Raw genomic sequence first — 17,950 nt, 5'->3', positions numbered from 1 at the left:
GCAGCCCCTTTGTGGACCCTCCTATGGGAGCCCCCGGTTCTCTCATATCATGACTACTTCTTGTAGCCATCCACCCTGGACTACCTCCCCTGTCCCCTCAGATTCCCCTGCCAGCCCCTTCCTGCCCTTCAGCCTCCAGATCCCACCTCCAAGGAGCTCCTGCCCCCCATTCTGCTCAGAACATAGGTTGTTCCTCCCAGTTCCCTGGCTGCTTTAGAGTAGAAGCACCTGACCACAGGCGATGGCATGACTGTCTCCCCTGATCACAGAAGCCCCTACCTGAGAGTCTGAAGGCTAAGTTATGGTGGGGCAGAGAAATCCTAGTCCTGTGATTTCTGAATCTTCAAAATGGGACAATAAGCATAAAGACCACATCTGGGTGGGGGGAGGGACGGGTAGGGTGCCCGGCTGGTTCAGTTGGTGAGACATGTGGCTCTTGATCTCAGGGTTGTAAGTTCAAGCCCCACATCGGGCGTGGAGCCTGCTTAAAAATTAATGAATGAATGAATGAATTAAAAAGACCACAGCAGGATGGAGTGTGGTCAGACTTCAGGACATCTTCTCAAGGCCTGGGCACAGGGGCTCTGAAGAGTCCTGACTGGCTCTCTACCCTGCCTGCAGTGAGGAGCCACGCCTGTGAGAATGACCAGTTCGGGAAGCCAGGTGGCTGCTCCGACATCTGCCTGCTGGCCAACAGCCACAAGGCGCGGACCTGCCGCTGCCGTTCCGGCTTCAGCCTGGGCAGTGACGGGAAGTCATGCAAGAGTGAGTGACAGGGAAGGGCCTGTGTGCCTGCTGGGATGGGGTGGGGCGGGATTCTTATCTGTCTCCTTACAGCTGGCTGTTTCCATCAGAGATGCAGAGAAATGAAGGGATTTACCCGACATTTTGCTTCTAGTGAGGGGCATAGAAGGAATTTGAACCCACATCCAAGAACAAGGCTTTTCCCACTACCCTACTCGGGCTCCATAGAAGGCTGTCAACTGGCCCATTCACTTCATTCATTCATTTTTTCACTCATTCACTCGACAAATATCCAGTGAGCATGTACTACGTGTCTGGCACTCTCCTGGCAATGAGGATTCAGCAGTGACAAGATAGATGTCATCTCTGCCTTCCAGAGCTTGTAGTCTGGCAGAGGAGACAGACAAATAAAAATAGCTTCGGGTGGTACCTGGTGTTAGGAAGAAAATAGAGTGGAATGTAGACTTGCTGATGACAGTGAGGGCTCCAGGTTAGACAGAAGGTCAGGGAAGGCTTCTCTGTGGAGGTAGGAGTTAAGCCAAGCTCTCTATGAAGTGAGGAGTTGGATCACGTGAGGACCCGAAGGCAGAGCTCCCTGGCAGAGGGAACCTACAGTGCCAGGCTCCAAGGCTGAGAACGGCACAGCATGAGTGAGGGGAGGCAGGAAGGAGAGGTTGGATGGGATTCTAAATGGGATGAGGAGCTCTTGGTGACTTTCCAGCAGAGAAGTGACGTGATGTGCTTCACATTTGTAAGGAGATCATGCTGGCTGGCCGCTGGGTGGAGGATGGACAGCAGGGAAGTGGCAGGAGGCCACTTCTGCCCTGTAAGCAGGAAGCGATGTGGCTTAGATAAGGATGATAGCAGAAGTGCTCCAAAGTGATCAGATTCCAATCAGATTCAGTGGGCACTTAACTGAAAACATGCTGCTTGTTACTCTTGCCGCATTTCCCACCTGGTTGGCATAGGCTGCCAACCAGGGTGCTGTCCCCTGGGCTTTAGATGTTTATGCATCTGTCCATGTGGCCCAGACCCCCTGCTACACCCATATCCCCTGACCCAGGAGAGCTGGGTTTTGCAGATCCTTGGGCACATGTACCTAACTTTGTGTCCCCCCTCCCCTCCTCATGCCTGCCCTAGAGCCAGAACATGAACTGTTCCTTGTGTATGGCAAGGGCCGGCCAGGCATCATCCGGGGCATGGATATGGGAGCCAAAGTCCCAGACGAACACATGATCCCCATTGAGAACCTCATGAACCCCCGGGCCTTGGACTTCCATGCTGAAACTGGCTTCATCTACTTTGCTGACACCACCAGCTACCTCATTGGCCGCCAGAAGATCGATGGCACTGAGCGGGAGACCATCCTGAAGGACGGTAAGGGCCCCCAGTGAGGGAGGTGTACAGACAGGACCCCCGAAGGGCACCCACCTGGGACAGGAAGCAATTGGAGGCCTGGGCATCGCTTTCTCAGTGCCCTTTCGGCTTGGAGAGTCCCCTGCTGACTGGCTGGCTGGGCTGGTTGGCATGGAGATGAGGGGATAGACAGATTGACCCCTGTGTGACCCCCTTCTTGGCTGAGCCGAAAAGAGGCAGGAGGATGGATGGTTAGGCAGCGTGGGCTGTCCTTGCCAACCCTTGGGAAAACTCGGGGTCTCTCTGCCATTGGCTCTGAGCCCCAGAGCTGCACGCAGTACACAGCCCACGAGAGTCCTGAGGCCTTGAATAGGAGCAGGCATACCACCACATGATTGTACACGGAAGGTCTGTGCAGCCAGACCTCACGGCCACCGGAGCTGCGTGTTTACTTGTCCTGAGAAGAGTGTGTTTTGTGAACTGAATCCAGTTTTTCCCTCTGAGCTGCACGGGCAGGTCAACAGTACTTTGTCTCTTGAATATCCATCTGTGTGGAGGCTCTGAGCTCCTGAGTTCCACCCTGTTCCTGCCCGTTGTTAGGAATACCCACACTTGGGCCCCCGGGACAGGGCTCCCTAACCAGTCATCTAGCTGACGCCAGTTAGTGCTCCCCACCCACCCCCACTGCCGTTGGCTCACAGAACCTCAGCAGTCAGCAATCATAAGACTTTGGGGAAATCAAAAGTAACTCATCAGGAAAAGATTGGGGTTCCCTATACCAAGGGAACTGCTATTTAAGCCTGAGATGAAGCCTTTGGCTCAGTGAAAAATCACTTCCTGATTTATTCGTTTTGTTAGCTCAGGATTTTTCGGCCTGGGATCTTGTGTCACACTTGTGCCCAGAGCCACCCGCACACTGCTCCAGCTCACCCCGCTCAGGCTCATGCATGCCCTCACATGAGAGGTCACATCCACCACATAGGCTTATGGGCTGCCATGGACAGTTTTCAGAGACCCTGGGCCTCAACACGGACGCGGTGGCAACACAGTCTTCCCAGCTCTTTCTTCCAACCTCCCATCCTGTCCCACCCACCCTCTAGGGCATTCCACACTCCCTGCTAGTCAGGTTGCTCAGAGGCATGTGTAGCCTGAGGGTCAGAGGCAGGCAGTCTTGAGCTTCCTTTGAGGCTCTCCATTGCCCCCTTCACTCCCTGCAGGTATCCACAATGTGGAGGGTGTGGCTGTGGACTGGATGGGGGACAATTTGTATTGGACGGATGATGGACCCAAGAAGACCATCAGCGTGGCCAGGCTGGAGAAGGCTGCTCAGACCCGCAAGACCTTAATCGAGGGCAAAATGACGCACCCCAGGGCCATTGTGGTGGATCCACTCAATGGGTGAGTCTTCCCAGGGCCTTGGGGTAGGAGGAGCCAGGAACTGTGGGTGTCAGAACTGGGAGGTGAGACAGAGAGTGAACGGGAATGGCAGCCTAGGTGGAGTGCTGAGGCAGGAATCAGAAGCTGAATGGGGAAAAGTTGCCCCATCTTCAGGACAATGGGAGTGATGTCTTACACACATACATGGAGATCTGGTTCTGTCACTGCCAACTCAGAGCCCTCTATTGGCTCCCCTGGCCCTTGGAGTGAGACCCACTTTCCTTATCAGGCCTGGGGTCCTACAGGATCTGCTTTCATCTCCTTTGACCTCATCTGCACCTCTCTTCGACTCTCGGAAACTCTGTCCCCATTGCCCACTGTCTGTTCCTCACACACCCCAGCTCTTCCTGGCTCAAGGCTTTTGCTCTGGGACTTCCTTTGCTGAGCTCTCAGACATTTGCAGATCTAGTCCCTTGTCATCATTCACACCTAGGCCTCAAATGTTACCTCCTCAGAGAGGCTTTCTCCACCTGATTCCCAGTCTACTCTCTATATCATCTCCATGCTTTGTGTCCTTCCTGGTTTTTCTCATTCTCCAATGTGTGTGACCTTCCAGTTGACTTGTTTCTTATCTGTACCCTTGGATAGGATGTGACCTCCAGGAGAGCAGGGGCCTTGTCTGCCTTGCTCTCCACTGGGTCCTTGACTCATAGTAGGCACTCAACAAATATTTGTTGAATGGAGGAATGAAGGAAGGAAATGTGGGGGCTAGGGTTGAGCAGGAAGGAAGCCCCCTGGGAGGGGATCTGGCATAGCACACGTGGAGTGGGATCACACAGGAGGCTGCTGATGGCAGGGGTAGCCCTTGTGGTGCTGACCAATCACTGCCCACAGGTGGATGTACTGGACAGACTGGGAGGAGGACCCCAAGGACAGTCGACGAGGGCGGCTGGAGAGGGCCTGGATGGATGGCTCACACCGAGACATCTTTGTCACCTCTAAGACAGTGCTTTGGCCCAATGGGCTGAGCCTGGACATCCCAGCTGGGCGCCTCTACTGGGTGGATGCCTTCTATGACCGCATTGAGACCATACTGCTCAATGGCACAGACCGGAAGGTGGGCAGGCAGGCACCTGTGTGGGGTGTTCATGTGTGCACTGCTAGACCACATTTGTGTGTGGATGAGGCTTCTTATGTGTGAATGTGTGAGTCTCTCTATATCCAGGCCTGTGCACTTCGTGCATGTTTACCTACGTACCGATGGACGTGCACACTGGTGTGCTGTGTCTTATGTGTTGTATTGCTTGAGGATTGCCTCTGTAAGAGTCCATCTGTGATTGCATGTTGTCTGCAGGCTTGACACTCATGTGCACGCCTGGGTGTATACCTTGTGTGCACCTTGGCATGTTTATGCACACACACACAGCACGCTTCGGTGTGTGCCTGCTGTGTTCGCCTCTGTGCAAGTACAGGATGACTAGAGATGGCATATATGTACGCTTTTTCGTTTGGGTGGCCATGTGTTTTATGAGTCATGTGCCTACGAGACGTGTGGACTAAGCTCTTTCATAATATATGAGGCCCTTTATGATATGGCCCCTGACTATCTCTGTGGTCTTATTTCTGCCCCTGTTCCCTGTATCCCAGTATTTGAACAAGCAACACTACACAGCTTGGAAATTCCCAGCACACAGCATATCGAGTGCTGCCCTCTGTGCTGTTGCTTATGCAGTTTTCTGCCTCCACCCCCACTCCTCCTCACCCAGCACACTGCTCAGGGGCCACCTCCTCTAGGATGTTGTCTCCAGACCCCTTTTCCATCTTGGATTGCTGTGTATGCCCTCCATGAGACATACACAGTCTTTTTCATACCACAGCTTGGCCCTTAATAGATCCTGGCAAGTGTTTGTTGGATGAAGAAGCGAACGGATGAATTCTGGCTGTATGCTCAGTACTGTGTGTGTGTGTGTGTGTGTGTGTGTGTGCGTGCACGCGCGCACACATGTGTGTTGGAGGGATATGAATGAATATGGATGGATACAAGGGAGGACAAGGTGGACGAGTTCCCCATCAGCATCCCACTGGGTCCAGTGTCTAGCACCTCACTGTGTGCAAAGCTATCATCCTCAGGGGCTCCCAGGCTAATGGGGGAAGCAAGACCCATACCTAGGACATGGACAAATGAGTAGACAAAATGGTGATCCCCCTGGGCCTTCCTCAGGCACCCCATTTGTCTATAGCTCCTCAGTAACCTCCCCTCAATTCTTAGATTGTATATGAGGGTCCTGAGCTGAACCACGCCTTTGGCCTGTGTCACCACGGCAACTACCTCTTCTGGACTGAGTACCGGAGTGGCAGTGTTTACCGCTTAGAACGGGGCACAGGCGGTGCACCCCCTACGGTGACCCTTCTGCGCAGTGAGCGGCCCCCCATCTTTGAGATCCGCATGTATGATGCTCAGCAGCAGCAAGGTACCCCCTGGGGCTGGGGCCAGTGAGGGGGTGGTACCTAGACAGGGGGGTAAGGCTACTCTGGGGAGGGGGTTGGTGAAGGCACTCCCCAGGGATCCCAGGCTCTGACTTTTGAGGCTCTCAAGAAGAAAGGCCCCCAACCCAGTTGACTTTGTCTTCCCTCTCTCCTTCCCTGCCCCATGCCTATGTGTTCTCTTCTTCAACGTGTTCACTATCTTCTCACCACTTACTCTCTTTCTCACTCCTCACTTCAATGTGTCTTTTCCCTGTCCTCTCATCTCCTGTCTCTGGCCTCTGCTGACTCTATGACAACCCTGTCCTTCCCGGCCCCTCCCTTGGCCCCTCCTTTGCAGTGGGTACCAACAAATGCCGGGTGAACAATGGTGGCTGCAGCAGCCTGTGCCTGGCCACCCCTGGGAGCCGCCAGTGTGCCTGCGCCGAGGACCAGGTGTTGGACACAGACGGTGTCACCTGTTTGGGTATGAGGTGCCCAGCCGGGGCGGGTGGCCTGACAGTGGTCCTCAGCAGGAGGGGCCACCGTGTCCAATCAGAGATAAAGGAGGAAAAGAGGGTCCTGTGGGGGCAACAGGAGGCAAGGGATGGGGAGGGAGCAGGCTCTGGGGGCCAGAAGGGGGTTTAGGGAGGACTGGGTGCTGGGAAGAGTTAGGGAGAGCGCAAAGATTAGGGGAAGCTGAATGATGATCAGGACAGCTATGGAAAGGGGAAAATATACTTTTACATTTGTCTCCCCTTGATTAAAGTAATATAACAACAGTTCTAAATATTGGAAATTAGAGAAGTGAAAAAAAGCCCGCATCCCACCAACAGACACCACTATATTGTTAGCATTGCAGGAAAGCGAACACCACTTTTTGGGCCAGGTGGGTTACGAGGTTGGTTTTCTGTAGCTGAGATCATACTGTACATAAAATGTGTTCCACCCTTTGGGGCTCATATGTGTCACAGCATTTTCTGTGTTATTGTTGCATTATTTTAAACAGCTTCTTTTTAAAGAAAAGTAGGTCATGCTCATTGTAAAAAATAAATAAACAGTATAGAAAAACATAGGAGAAAGTACAAGTCACCCAAATACCATGTGACATGGATGTCACTCTTACCATTTGGGGGGACACCCTCCCAAACATGTCTCTACATGTTTCCCTTTATTTATTTATTTATTAAAAAAATTTTTTTTTAACATTTATTTATTTTTGAGACAGAGAGAGACAGAGCATGAACGGGGGAGGGTCAGAGAGAGAGGGAGACACAGAATCTGAAACAGGCTCCAGGCTCTGAGCTGTTAGCACAGAGCCTGATGCGGGGCTCGAACTCACAGACTGTGAGATCATGACCTGAGCTGAAGTCGGACGCTTAACCGACTGAGCCACCCAGGTGCCCCACGTTTCCCTTTATTTAAACGAGCCAGGTTACACATGCTCTTTAGTTTTCTGCTTTTGTCACTTGACAGTAGGTCATAGATACGTAAGCAGAATTTTTAATGGCTGAAATATATTTCATTAGTAAACGTTCCGTAACTTTCTCAAGCATTTCTCTACCATAGGACGTTTAAGTTGTTTCTGTCTTTGTTATAATCACAGCTAACATTCATTTATTGAGCACAGATCAGGTGCCAAGATGTGATTTTAAGCACTTCCCATGCAGCAAATTGTTTACTCCTTAAAATATTCATGTAGGGAAAGTATTTTTATTATCCCCAATTCACAGATGAAGAAAACGAGGCCCAAAGTTATAACAGGGATTTGAATCCAGGAAGTCTGACCCAGAGCCTGTTTTTTTTTTGTTTTGTTTTTTTTTAATCACTTGCTTTGCTATTTCCCATATCTTCCTGCCTTCCCATATTGGATGGTTTCCTTAAGATAGAATCCCAGAAATGAAAATGGGTCCGTGGGGCCTTAATGGACAGCTAAGAATGAGTGACTAAGGCCAGGTGGAGGGCAAGAGCATTGACAGAGAGGGGAACTGAGTGGCCAGGGTAATGGAAGGATCCGCACAGATGTTGAAATCACCAAGAATTAAAGCAGGAGAGATTGGAGGAAAAGTGACACTGAGCCATCAGCTAAAAACCCTTAAGGATGACAGGAAGTGGCCTGAAGGCCCATAGAAGTAGGGGTTGGTGTAGTCTAATAACATGAAAATCAGAGCTGATTTTTCAGAAAGGGGAGCAGAACAGTCTCGAAGCAGTTGCACGGAGCAAGACAACACATGCCAAGGCCCAGTGGTCTAGGGCCACAGGAGAGAAAATAGGCACCCACGGGATGCACAGAAGCTTCAGGGATTAGAGCCGGGATGAGAGTTGGACAGGTCAGAAAGGCTGCAAGCAGAGCTTAGGGTGCAGGGACAGGAGCCGACCTGGGAGCGCTGGGCTTCTCCATGTTACCGACGCAAATGCAGACAAAGCACAAAGTGATTTTACTGCTGAGTGCTCAAGGTAGACGGGGGTGGGGGGGGTGGGGGGGTGGTGAGGTGGCAGTGATGAGGGTGGAAGGGTGGAGCCTGCAGAGTTCTGGGACCTGTTTTCACTCCGGCTGGTAGAGTTCATGCATCTGTGAAGGAAAAAGTCCAGGCACCACGACAGGGCTCTGGGGGCCCCAGGGGTAACTTCCAAGGAGCAGTTTGTGGAGATGACAGGAAGCTGGTGAGAAGCTGTCTTCTCAGGAGGGACAAAAGTAAGGGGTGGGGGGCTCTAGGCTCTCTTGGAAGCTGCTTCTTCTCGGGCCATACTGCAGTACTGAAAGTGTTCAAGTAAACATCACCCTTGTGGCTTGAGAGAGATCTGCGGTTTCCATCCAGATTATTTGTTTGTGAAGAATCACGCCCTAGGAAAGATTACTGTCTGCATATTATTTAAAATAATACAACAGGCAAACATAGTACAGAGAGCTGAGCACCTGTCCCATGACCTGCGTCTGACTTTCCCCCCACACCCCTGTGGTGCCCACAGCGAACCCATCCTACGTGCCCCCACCCCAGTGCCAGCCAGGCGAGTTCGCCTGCGCCAACAGCCGCTGCATCCAGGAGCGCTGGAAGTGTGACGGGGACAACGACTGCCTGGACAACAGTGACGAGGCCCCAGCCCTCTGCCGTGAGTCTCCTGCCCCTCTCCAACAACCGCAGGGCAGCATGTGGAGAGAGCTGGGCCCCGCCCCTCTCACTGACCCCTGAACTCCTCACTCCCCAGATCAGCACACCTGCCCCTCGGACAGGTTCAAGTGCGAGAACAACCGGTGCATCCCCAACCGCTGGCTCTGTGACGGGGACAACGACTGTGGGAACAGTGAAGACGAGTCCAATGCCACTTGTTCAGGTGTGGGGTCGGAGTAGGCTGCACTGGGCACCCCTCAGGCAGGGAGGCCGGGGCGGGGAGGGGCAGCCAGAGTGGCCTCAGGAAAGAAAGAAGCATGGGGTATTGAGGCAGAGAGGACGGGACGCTGAGCAGGAGGAAAGGAGTGCTCTCCCCTTCCCCAGGAGAACGGGGTTGGCCGGGAGGACTGAACCCGGGTGGGTGGGGAAGGCGGGGACAGATCACAGCTCCAGACTGAAGACAGAAGCAAGTCAGGGTGGATCTTCTCCTTGGAGGATACCAGAGACCCCGTGAGAGATGGGGTGAAGCAGATGCGGGGGTCAGACCACATATGTGGCTTTAAACTTCTCTCAGAGAAATGACATTGAGACCCTTGGGAAGACTTCCTGATAGGCAGAGGACAGGAGGAAAGAACAGGAAATTAAGAAAGGAGGGCAAGACTATGAACACCCTCGCCCATCCCTGTTCCCAGCTCGCACCTGCCCACCCAACCAGTTCTCCTGTGCCAGTGGCCGCTGCATCCCCATCTCCTGGACGTGTGATCTGGATGATGACTGTGGGGACCGTTCTGACGAGTCCGCTTCATGTGGTAAGAGGGACAGCAGGGAGGCTGGGCTGGCATGGGGAACAGGGAGCCCGTCGAATGTGCCCTGGGGTGGGGTGGGGGGCTGGAGGGCCCCTGAACCTTAGTCCCTGGGTGGTCTTGAGCAAGCGCCTTCATCTCCGAAGCCTGTGTGAGTTTTGTCCGCAAAATGAGGAGAATAAAAGCACCCACATCACTGTGCTGATGTGGGGATTCAGTGAGATCATGCAGGAAGAGCACTCAGCACGGGGTCAGTGGTGGGTAACTAGAAGTTTGAAAAAGGGATGCTCAGAGGGATGGGGACGAATGAGCAGAGCTTCAGGCCGAAGCCCCGCCACATAGCTTTCCCATCCCTGTCTGACCGGGCTACAGCTGCTGGTTCCAGGAGGGACCCCGCACCCACCTGCCAGGTGCCATGATGCTCTATGATCTTGAGGGCCCTACTCAGCTGTTCTTTCTCCCTGACAGCCTATCCCACCTGCTTCCCCCTGACTCAGTTTACCTGCAACAATGGCAGATGCATCAACATCAACTGGAGATGTGATAATGGTAAGAGCTTGCCCCCTTTAACCTGCCCTGATTCCTAGGAAAGCTAAAAGCCACAGCCAAGCCCTGGGTGGGAGGTAAAGGGGTTTTAGAATCAAGCTGGGGCCTCCCGCCAATCCACTAAAGCCCCACTGGGTTGGCTGGGAGAAAGGAGGACAGGCCAGAAGTGCCATGGGGGAACTAGTGTGGACAGAGGGGAGACCCTCCCTGCCACCTGTCAGTACCATTCCTCCCCAGACAGGGCCCGAGCTGCCCTTTCTCAGGCAGAGGCTTGGGGGCCAGGGAGAAATGAGTGAGAAAGGCTAGAGGGGCAGAGCAAAGAGAGCCCAGTGCCCAACTCCCTTCTCCCCGCAAACCCCATCTCCTGGGGTCCTTGGTGCACCCTCCAGGCTCCGCCTTCAGGCTCGGAAGCCCACCTGGTGGTCAGCCACGGACCAGGTGATGTCAGCCCTGAGCCACGGGGGCCAGTGCATCGTCATGTGTGTGCCGTCTCGGGGCTCTGGTTGTGTCTGTGTGTTGTGACGTGTTGCACCGGAGGCTCCAGCCCTGGCTGATGTGTGAGAGCATGTTATTGGGTCAACACCACGTTGCCCCTCATCTTTGCTGTGTCTCGTGTGCCAATGGTTGCCCTGGCGGTTTCTGTGTTTCAGAGAAGGATTGTGGGGACGGCTCTGACGAAAAGACCTGTCCTGAGCCTGCCGGTCAGTGCATAGAAGCACATGCACCATCACCCCAGAGTCCCAGCTGGCCTCGGGCCGCCTCTCAGAACCCCTAGGCAGCTCCCCTCTCCAGAGCTCCTAGGATGTGAAGGGGAAGAGAGAAGGGAGAGAGGAGGCAACAGAGAAAGACAGTGGAAGGGAAAGAAGCAGAGGGGACAGAAGAGAGGAGATGACAGAGTGGTGAGGACAAAAAGCCCAAGACACAGAGGGAGAGAAGAGAGAATCAACTCCAGATGGAAAAGAGGCAGGAATACACCCAAGGGGGAAAGCTGTACCCCAACCTTCTCAGGTGTCCCGAAAATGTGGAGGGAAGTCCAGTAGCCCCTCACCCACAAGACCTAGAAAGCAGGACGTTCATTCAGTCACCCTCATATGCCTTCCAGGAGTGGCCCCCGAGCCTTCCCAGCTGCAGGCAGTACCCCTTGTGAGTCGGGTGGCCGCAGCATGGGGCGCAGCAGTGGCCAAGCTCAGGGTGGGCCGCATCGGGCCCTTCCCTCCCCAGCAGGGCAGCCTCACCTCCACGCCACCCACCTTTCGCCCTCCCAAGCCAGAGGAATCCCTGCCTTTCCCCCAAAGCAAGCAGACCACTGTTCCCACACCCTGCCAAAATGAGAAATGGGGGAAAGGAACGCGTCCAGTCCCCCACCCGCCATCCTCCGAGACTCAGGGAAGGGCCCTCCCGGAGCCCACCCCTCCTCTCCCCGCCCCCTGCGTGGGCCATGGTGCATGCTGCAGTCTATGCAGTTTCTGTGTCTTTTCTGTTTGTTATTTTCTCAGTGGGGGGGTGGGGCGGGCTGAGGGTGGGAACGGGAGGGGGGCGTGGGGGCCCCAAGCTGGGGTCACAGAGAAGGCAGCTTGCTGACCTCCTCCTCGCCTCTCCCCTTGTTGCCTCCCCCCTCAGACAATGACTGTGGGGATAACAGTGACGAGGCCGGCTGCAGCCACTCCTGCTCCAGCACTCAGTTCAAGTGCAACAGCGGACGCTGCATCCCCGAGCACTGGACCTGTGACGGTGACAACGACTGCGGGGACTACAGCGACGAGACACACGCCAACTGCACCAACCAGGGTGGGTGCCTGGGGGCCAGCAGGCAGGATGAGACCATCACACTCCAGTCACTTAGCCATCCCTCTGTCCCTCCATCCTCCCCGTTCTGTGCTGCAGCCATCTGGGAACCAGAGATAACCCAGACATGGCTCTTATCCTCAGGAGGTGCCTGTCGTGCGGGAGAGAGACATTGTCAACAAACCTTTGTCACACACTGTTAAGATTACGGGCTTTGCAGTTGGGTGGCCTTGGGTTTGAGCTCCAGCTCTGCAACTTACTATCTGGGTGGCCTTGAGCAAATTGCTTCATCTCTGTGGGCCTCTGTGAGTTTCATCTGCAAAGTGGGGATAATAATAGCACCCACATCACAGCACTGATGTGGGGGTTCAGTGAGATCATGCACAAAAAGCACTCAGCACACAGCCTATGCTCGAGAGCTGGTAGCTTGAAAAAGGGATATTCAGGGGTGGGGGTGGGGCTGGTAAGGATGAATGAGCACAGTGGGGACCAAAGAAGAGAGGGGTTGGCCCTGTGAGGGTCCTCAGTGCCCAAACCTCCAGGACCCAGCTAGGGGGCAGTGGGGGCCGAGTCTACTGGAAGGCACAGACCCTCTCAAGGAAGATTTGCTTCTCAGCTCTGGCTGATTGTTTCCATGGAAGATTGCAGACCCAGGGTTGCCCTGGCTATAAGAGAAGTCATAAATGCAGATTTTTACGTGGAATCTACCCATTTTTTTTTAACTTTCCACATTTTTTTAAATTTTATTTTTTATTTTTTAAAATTTACATCCAAAGTAGTTAGCATCTAGTGCAACAGGGATTTCAGGAGTAGACTCCTTAGTGCCCCTTACCCATTTAGCCCATCCCCCCTCGCACAACCCCTCCAGTAACCCTCAGTTTGTTCTCCATGTTCATGAGTCTCTTCTGTTTTGTCCCCCTCCCTAAATCTACCCATTTTTAAGCCCTGCTGTATTTGTTTCCTATTTGCGGCCACAACAAAGTTCCACAAACTGAGTGGCTTAAACAATAGAAATTTCTCATCTCAGTCCTAGAGGCTGGAAACCCAAGTCCAAAATATTGGCAGGATTGAGGGAGGCCTCGCTCCTAGCTCTTGGCATTTGCAGGCAACCTTTGGCATTCCCTGGCTTGTATATGCTTCACCCCAATCTCTGCCTTCATCTTTACATGGTGATCTCCCTATGTGTGTGTGCCTGCCTATCTCTGTGTCCAGATTTCCTCTTTATGTAAGGACACAGTCATATTGGATAATGTCTCACCCTAATGACCTCATCTTAACTCGACCATTTGCAAAGACCTATTTCCAGGGGCTCCTGAGTGGCTCAGTTGGTTGAGCATCCAACTCTTGATTTTAGCTCAGGTCATGATCCCAGGGTTGTGGGATTGAGCCCCGCACAGTGTGGAACCTGCTTAAGGTTCTCTCTCTCCCTCCACCCCACTGATTCTCTCTCTCTCTCTCTCTCTCTCTCTTTAAAAAAAAAAAGATCTATTTCCAAAGAAGATCACATTCACAGGTACTATGAGTTAGGACATCAGCATCTTTTTTAGGGAACACAAATCAACCCATAACAACTGACAATGGACTTCAAAGGTTTTATTTATTTATTTTTTTAAGTTTTTTTTTTTTCAACGTTTATTTATTTTTGGGACAGAGAGAGACAGAGCATGAACGGGGGAGGGGCAGAGAGAGAGGGAGACACAGAATCGGAAACAGGCTCCAGGCTCTGAGCCATCAGCCCAGAGCCTGAAGCGGGGCTCGAACTCACGGACCGCGAGATCGTGACCTGGCTGAAGTCGGACGCTTAACCGACTGCGCCACCCAGGCGCCCCATAAAGGTTTTAAAAATACTGTAGGCCAAAATCTTTCAGCAGGCCTCATCTAGCCCCTGGACCTCCAGCTTGCAACCTCAGCCTTACAGAGTGAAGGTGTATACAGTTAGACCAGTACTGACGGCACGCATACCCACTCTGGACCCAGAACTGAGAGAGAGGGCAGGGAGGGTCACCTGAGGCCCAGGAAACAGTCACTGAGTCTCAAGGGCCATCTCAGAAGGGCTGGGTGAGTGGGACAGGTAATAGTGCCTTGGGATTCTGAGAAGGGAGCTTCTGGAGGCTTGTGGTGTGGTGGAGAAGCACTCTGCCCCTCACTCACAAGCTGGGTGAACTTGGACAAGTCATTTCCTCTGAGACTTGGCTTCCTCCCCTATAAAATGAGAGGAGATGTGTGGGGGCCTGGCATGTGGGAGCAGACATGTCCTGATTGGTAGTGACTGTTAACTGTGGTGGTAGCTGCAGTGGTCTGGGGCCATTGAGGAAGAGGCGGGGTCTGCATTGGGCCCTGATGAGGGATTCGACTGGCCAAATGGACATGAGGGAGGGTCCTCAGAAGGGGGGCGCTAGGGGTGGAGAACACAGTAGTAAGATTTAGATGGTGAAACTGAGCACTTTTGCCTCTGCTTGGGGGAGGGGGACCCTCAGACCGGAGGGGCTGATGGGGAACGAGGCTGTGTCCAAAGGGGGCAGATTATATCAGCAGTTGAAAGTCAGGCACTGGGGTCTTTGAAGGACTTTGAAGCTGGAAGGTGATAAGATATAGGAGGTGCTGGGGCGCCTGGGTGGCTCAGTGGGTTGAGCATCCAACTTTTGATTTCGGCTCAGGTCATGATCCCAGGGTCGTGGAATAGAGCCCTATGTCATGCTCTGAGCTGAGTGTGGAGCCTGCTTGGGATTCTCTCGCTCTCTCTCTCTACCCCTCTCCCCTGCCTCCTCACTCTCTCTCTCTCAAATAAAAAAAGACATAAAATAAATAAAAAATACCCTGAAAAAAATGATGTAGGAGGTGCTTTCAGAGGATAATCCTAGAAGGAGATTCGATGAGAAGGAGGTTCAGGGGCCCCAAGGAAGGAAAACCAGCCCCAAGAAAGGCCAGTGCTGAAAGGCAGGCACAAGACAAGAGCACTGACCACATTCATGGCGGGGCAGGTGGAAGGAGCGGGCGGCAGCGTGAGAACAAGGTGAGGCTCCTGCACAGTCACCTATGCCTCCGGGTGCTGTTCCTGTTCCTTTCTGGCCTCCTGAGTCAGATCTCAGTGCTGCAGCCGGAGTGATCCTGCAGAACATGAGTCAGATCACACCCCAGCCCTGCCCTCGAGCCTGCACTGGCTCCTTACACACTTGAATCAATGCCAAGCCCCACTCCATGGCCTGCAGGGCTCCCACCACCTCTCTGACCTGTGTTCCTGCCACTCATATCCTCCTTCACTCTACTCCAGCTGTGCAGTCTCAAATATGCCTCGGGCATTTTGCAAACATGCCCTGCGTGGTCCCATCTCAGAGACTTCGCACTCGCTGTTCCCTCTGCCAGGCTGCACCTCCCGGTATTCTCACGGCTGATGTCATCCAAGCCTCTGTTCAAACATCTGCTCAGAGGCCTTCCTTGACCATCTTACCCAGTAGCATCGTCATCTCTTGCTAGCCTTGACCCAGCTTCGTCTCCATGGCATGGAACACTCCCTGCAGTAACATTCTGGAATTCTGTGTCATATCTTCACTGTCTCTTCCCTGCTAGAACTTCACCTCCATGAGGGTAAAGACGGGCTCGCTCACACTGGCACCTGGAACAGTGCCTGGCACACATGAGGCACTCAAGAGGTGTTTATGGAATGAACGGGTAAAATGGAGGCAGGGCCAAGATGGGGGGCCTTTGAGTTCTGGCCCAGCAAACTGCTTATCCAATAGAGCACTGGTGTGTAAAATAGAGAGATTATAGACGAGCTGATTGCTGGGGTCCTGGGAGGTGTGACATTCCTGACTCCAAGTTAGCTTCTGAGAAGTGTCGGCAGGACTCAGAGAACTCTCCATCCCTGCCTTGGCTCATAGCTCTGGACTGGGCAGAACAGGAGGGGGATTGGGAAGGCAGACATGGGAATGGCTGACGTGGAGCCCCTACCCCCCTGCCCTCCCTCTGTCCCCCTGCAGCCACACGGCCTCCCGGTGGCTGCCACAATGATGAGTTCCAGTGCCGACTGGATGGTCTGTGCATTCCGTTGCGCTGGCGCTGTGATGGAGACACTGACTGCATGGACTCCAGTGATGAGAAGAGCTGTGAGGGAGTGACCCACGTCTGTGACCCCAATGTCAAGTTTGGCTGCAAGGACTCCGGTAAAAAGAAGGAGGGGCAGGAGCCTGACTGGGGCAACATGGACAGGAGGAGACCATATTGAGAGGCAGTGGCAAGGGAGTGGCGAGGGAGACAGCACTATGCTGCGGGGGCTGGGGTGGGGACATGGTGAGGCAAAGGGCCACACAGAAAAAGCTTGTGCATGATGCATGGGGGAAGCTTCGTAAGGGGCCAGGGACTGCACTAAAGGCCCTGGAAACCAAAACCCTCACCAGAGTTGAGCTTCAGCACCTTCTGCAGATTCTTGCTTTCTTTGCTGCCTCTGTGAATCTGACAGAAAAGGCCTCCAAGGTTCCTAGTGGACCCCAAGGCATTACAATCACGACCCTATTAGAGAAACCCATCGGGTCTGAGAAGAAAGGCATGGAGAGCCCTCCCGCCCGGGCCTGCCCTCATACTATACTCACCCCGCAGCTCGATGCATCAGCAAAGCTTGGGTGTGTGATGGCGACAGTGACTGTGAAGATAACTCGGATGAGGAGAACTGTGAGTCCCTGGCCTGCAGGCCGCCCTCACACCCCTGCGCCAACAACACCTCAGTCTGCCTGCCCCCCGACAAACTGTGTGATGGCAACGACGACTGTGGAGACGGCTCAGACGAGGGAGAGCTCTGCGGTGAGGATTAGGCCTAGCAAAGGCCCCAGGAGAGGAGTGGGGAGGGTGGCTGGGTAAGGAGTCTCGAGGACAGGTGGAATGGGGCAAGTTCATCGGGGAGTGGTCTCAGATTGGGAAAGAGCAAGCAGCACCCCAAGAAGTTACCAGCAACCCTTACTGGTTTCAGACTGGCCTCGGCAAGAGGCCGGGCTGAGCACACCACACTATTATCGCATTTAATCCATACAACAGCCCTGTGAGGCAGACAGTGTTATCATCTCCATCTGATAGAGGAGAAAACTGAGGCAGAGAGGTTAAGTAACTGGTCCGAGGTCCTAAGGTGTTGTGGAGACAGTGCAGTGCACCCCCTTCCTGCAGTCACAGACCCTCACTCACACCCACCAGAGAACAGCACAGAGCTGCTTTTAAAGATGAAGACACCAGGGTTGAGTGTTGAGGTGGTTGGGGTAGGCTTTCCAGAGGAGGCAGCGATTTAACTGGGTTCCCAAGGACAGATAGTGCCCGTAGAGAGAGAAGGTGGGGCGAGGGGGCTGTGCATTCAAGGATCAAAAGAAATAGGGGTCAGGGAGGGGAGCAGAGCAGAGCAGCCTGTCTCCTCCACGACAGGCAGAGCATCTGTTGCAGCGGGGAGGAGTGGGGGAGGAGGCAGGCTGGGACAGGCCTGAGAACTGCTGACAGGTCATCAGTCAGGGCTGGCAGATCTCAGGGTGTGTCAGAGAACCTGGCAGGACATTCCCTACCACACCCCACCCTAATCACACCCAAATCAGAAGAGATCGAGGAAAAAAGGGCAACCCCCAGAGAGAGGCAGAAAGCTGGGGCCCCCCACCACGGGCTCAAGAAGAGACCGGAAAATAGAGACTAGATGCATCCGTGATATGAGGGTGTTCCTCAGGGAAAGGAGAAGGGTGGCCCCCATGGTGGGTGCTGAGGTCCCAATCCTGGTCCTGAGGAAGCGCGGGGACAGAGGCT

The 17,950-nt window shown here is 53.7% G+C and overlaps 1 protein-coding gene across 1 annotated transcript in view; it reads left to right on the top strand.

Moving 5' to 3' along the window:
• Positions 1-17,950, top strand: part of LRP1 (LDL receptor related protein 1) — an 82,354-nt gene that overhangs the window by 27,642 nt on the left and 36,762 nt on the right. The window contains exons 10-22 of the mRNA XM_040490431.1: positions 622-765; positions 1,885-2,121; positions 3,318-3,498; positions 4,372-4,594; positions 5,747-5,948; positions 6,302-6,427; positions 8,911-9,051; positions 9,148-9,273; positions 9,743-9,859; positions 10,322-10,402; positions 12,020-12,187; positions 16,162-16,344; positions 16,778-16,978. Of these exons, the coding sequence (XP_040346365.1) occupies positions 622-765; positions 1,885-2,121; positions 3,318-3,498; positions 4,372-4,594; positions 5,747-5,948; positions 6,302-6,427; positions 8,911-9,051; positions 9,148-9,273; positions 9,743-9,859; positions 10,322-10,402; positions 12,020-12,187; positions 16,162-16,344; positions 16,778-16,978 (2,130 nt within the window). The remainder of the gene's footprint in view (positions 1-621; positions 766-1,884; positions 2,122-3,317; positions 3,499-4,371; positions 4,595-5,746; positions 5,949-6,301; positions 6,428-8,910; positions 9,052-9,147; positions 9,274-9,742; positions 9,860-10,321; positions 10,403-12,019; positions 12,188-16,161; positions 16,345-16,777; positions 16,979-17,950) is intronic.

This window comes from Herpailurus yagouaroundi, unplaced genomic scaffold, assembly GCF_014898765.1.
Source record: "Herpailurus yagouaroundi ecotype Mexico unplaced genomic scaffold, PumYag 182, whole genome shotgun sequence".
NCBI lineage: Eukaryota > Metazoa > Chordata > Mammalia > Carnivora > Felidae > Herpailurus > Herpailurus yagouaroundi.
The sequence above is the reverse complement of the archived record's forward strand: the minus strand, read 5'-3'. Positions and strand labels throughout refer to the sequence as shown.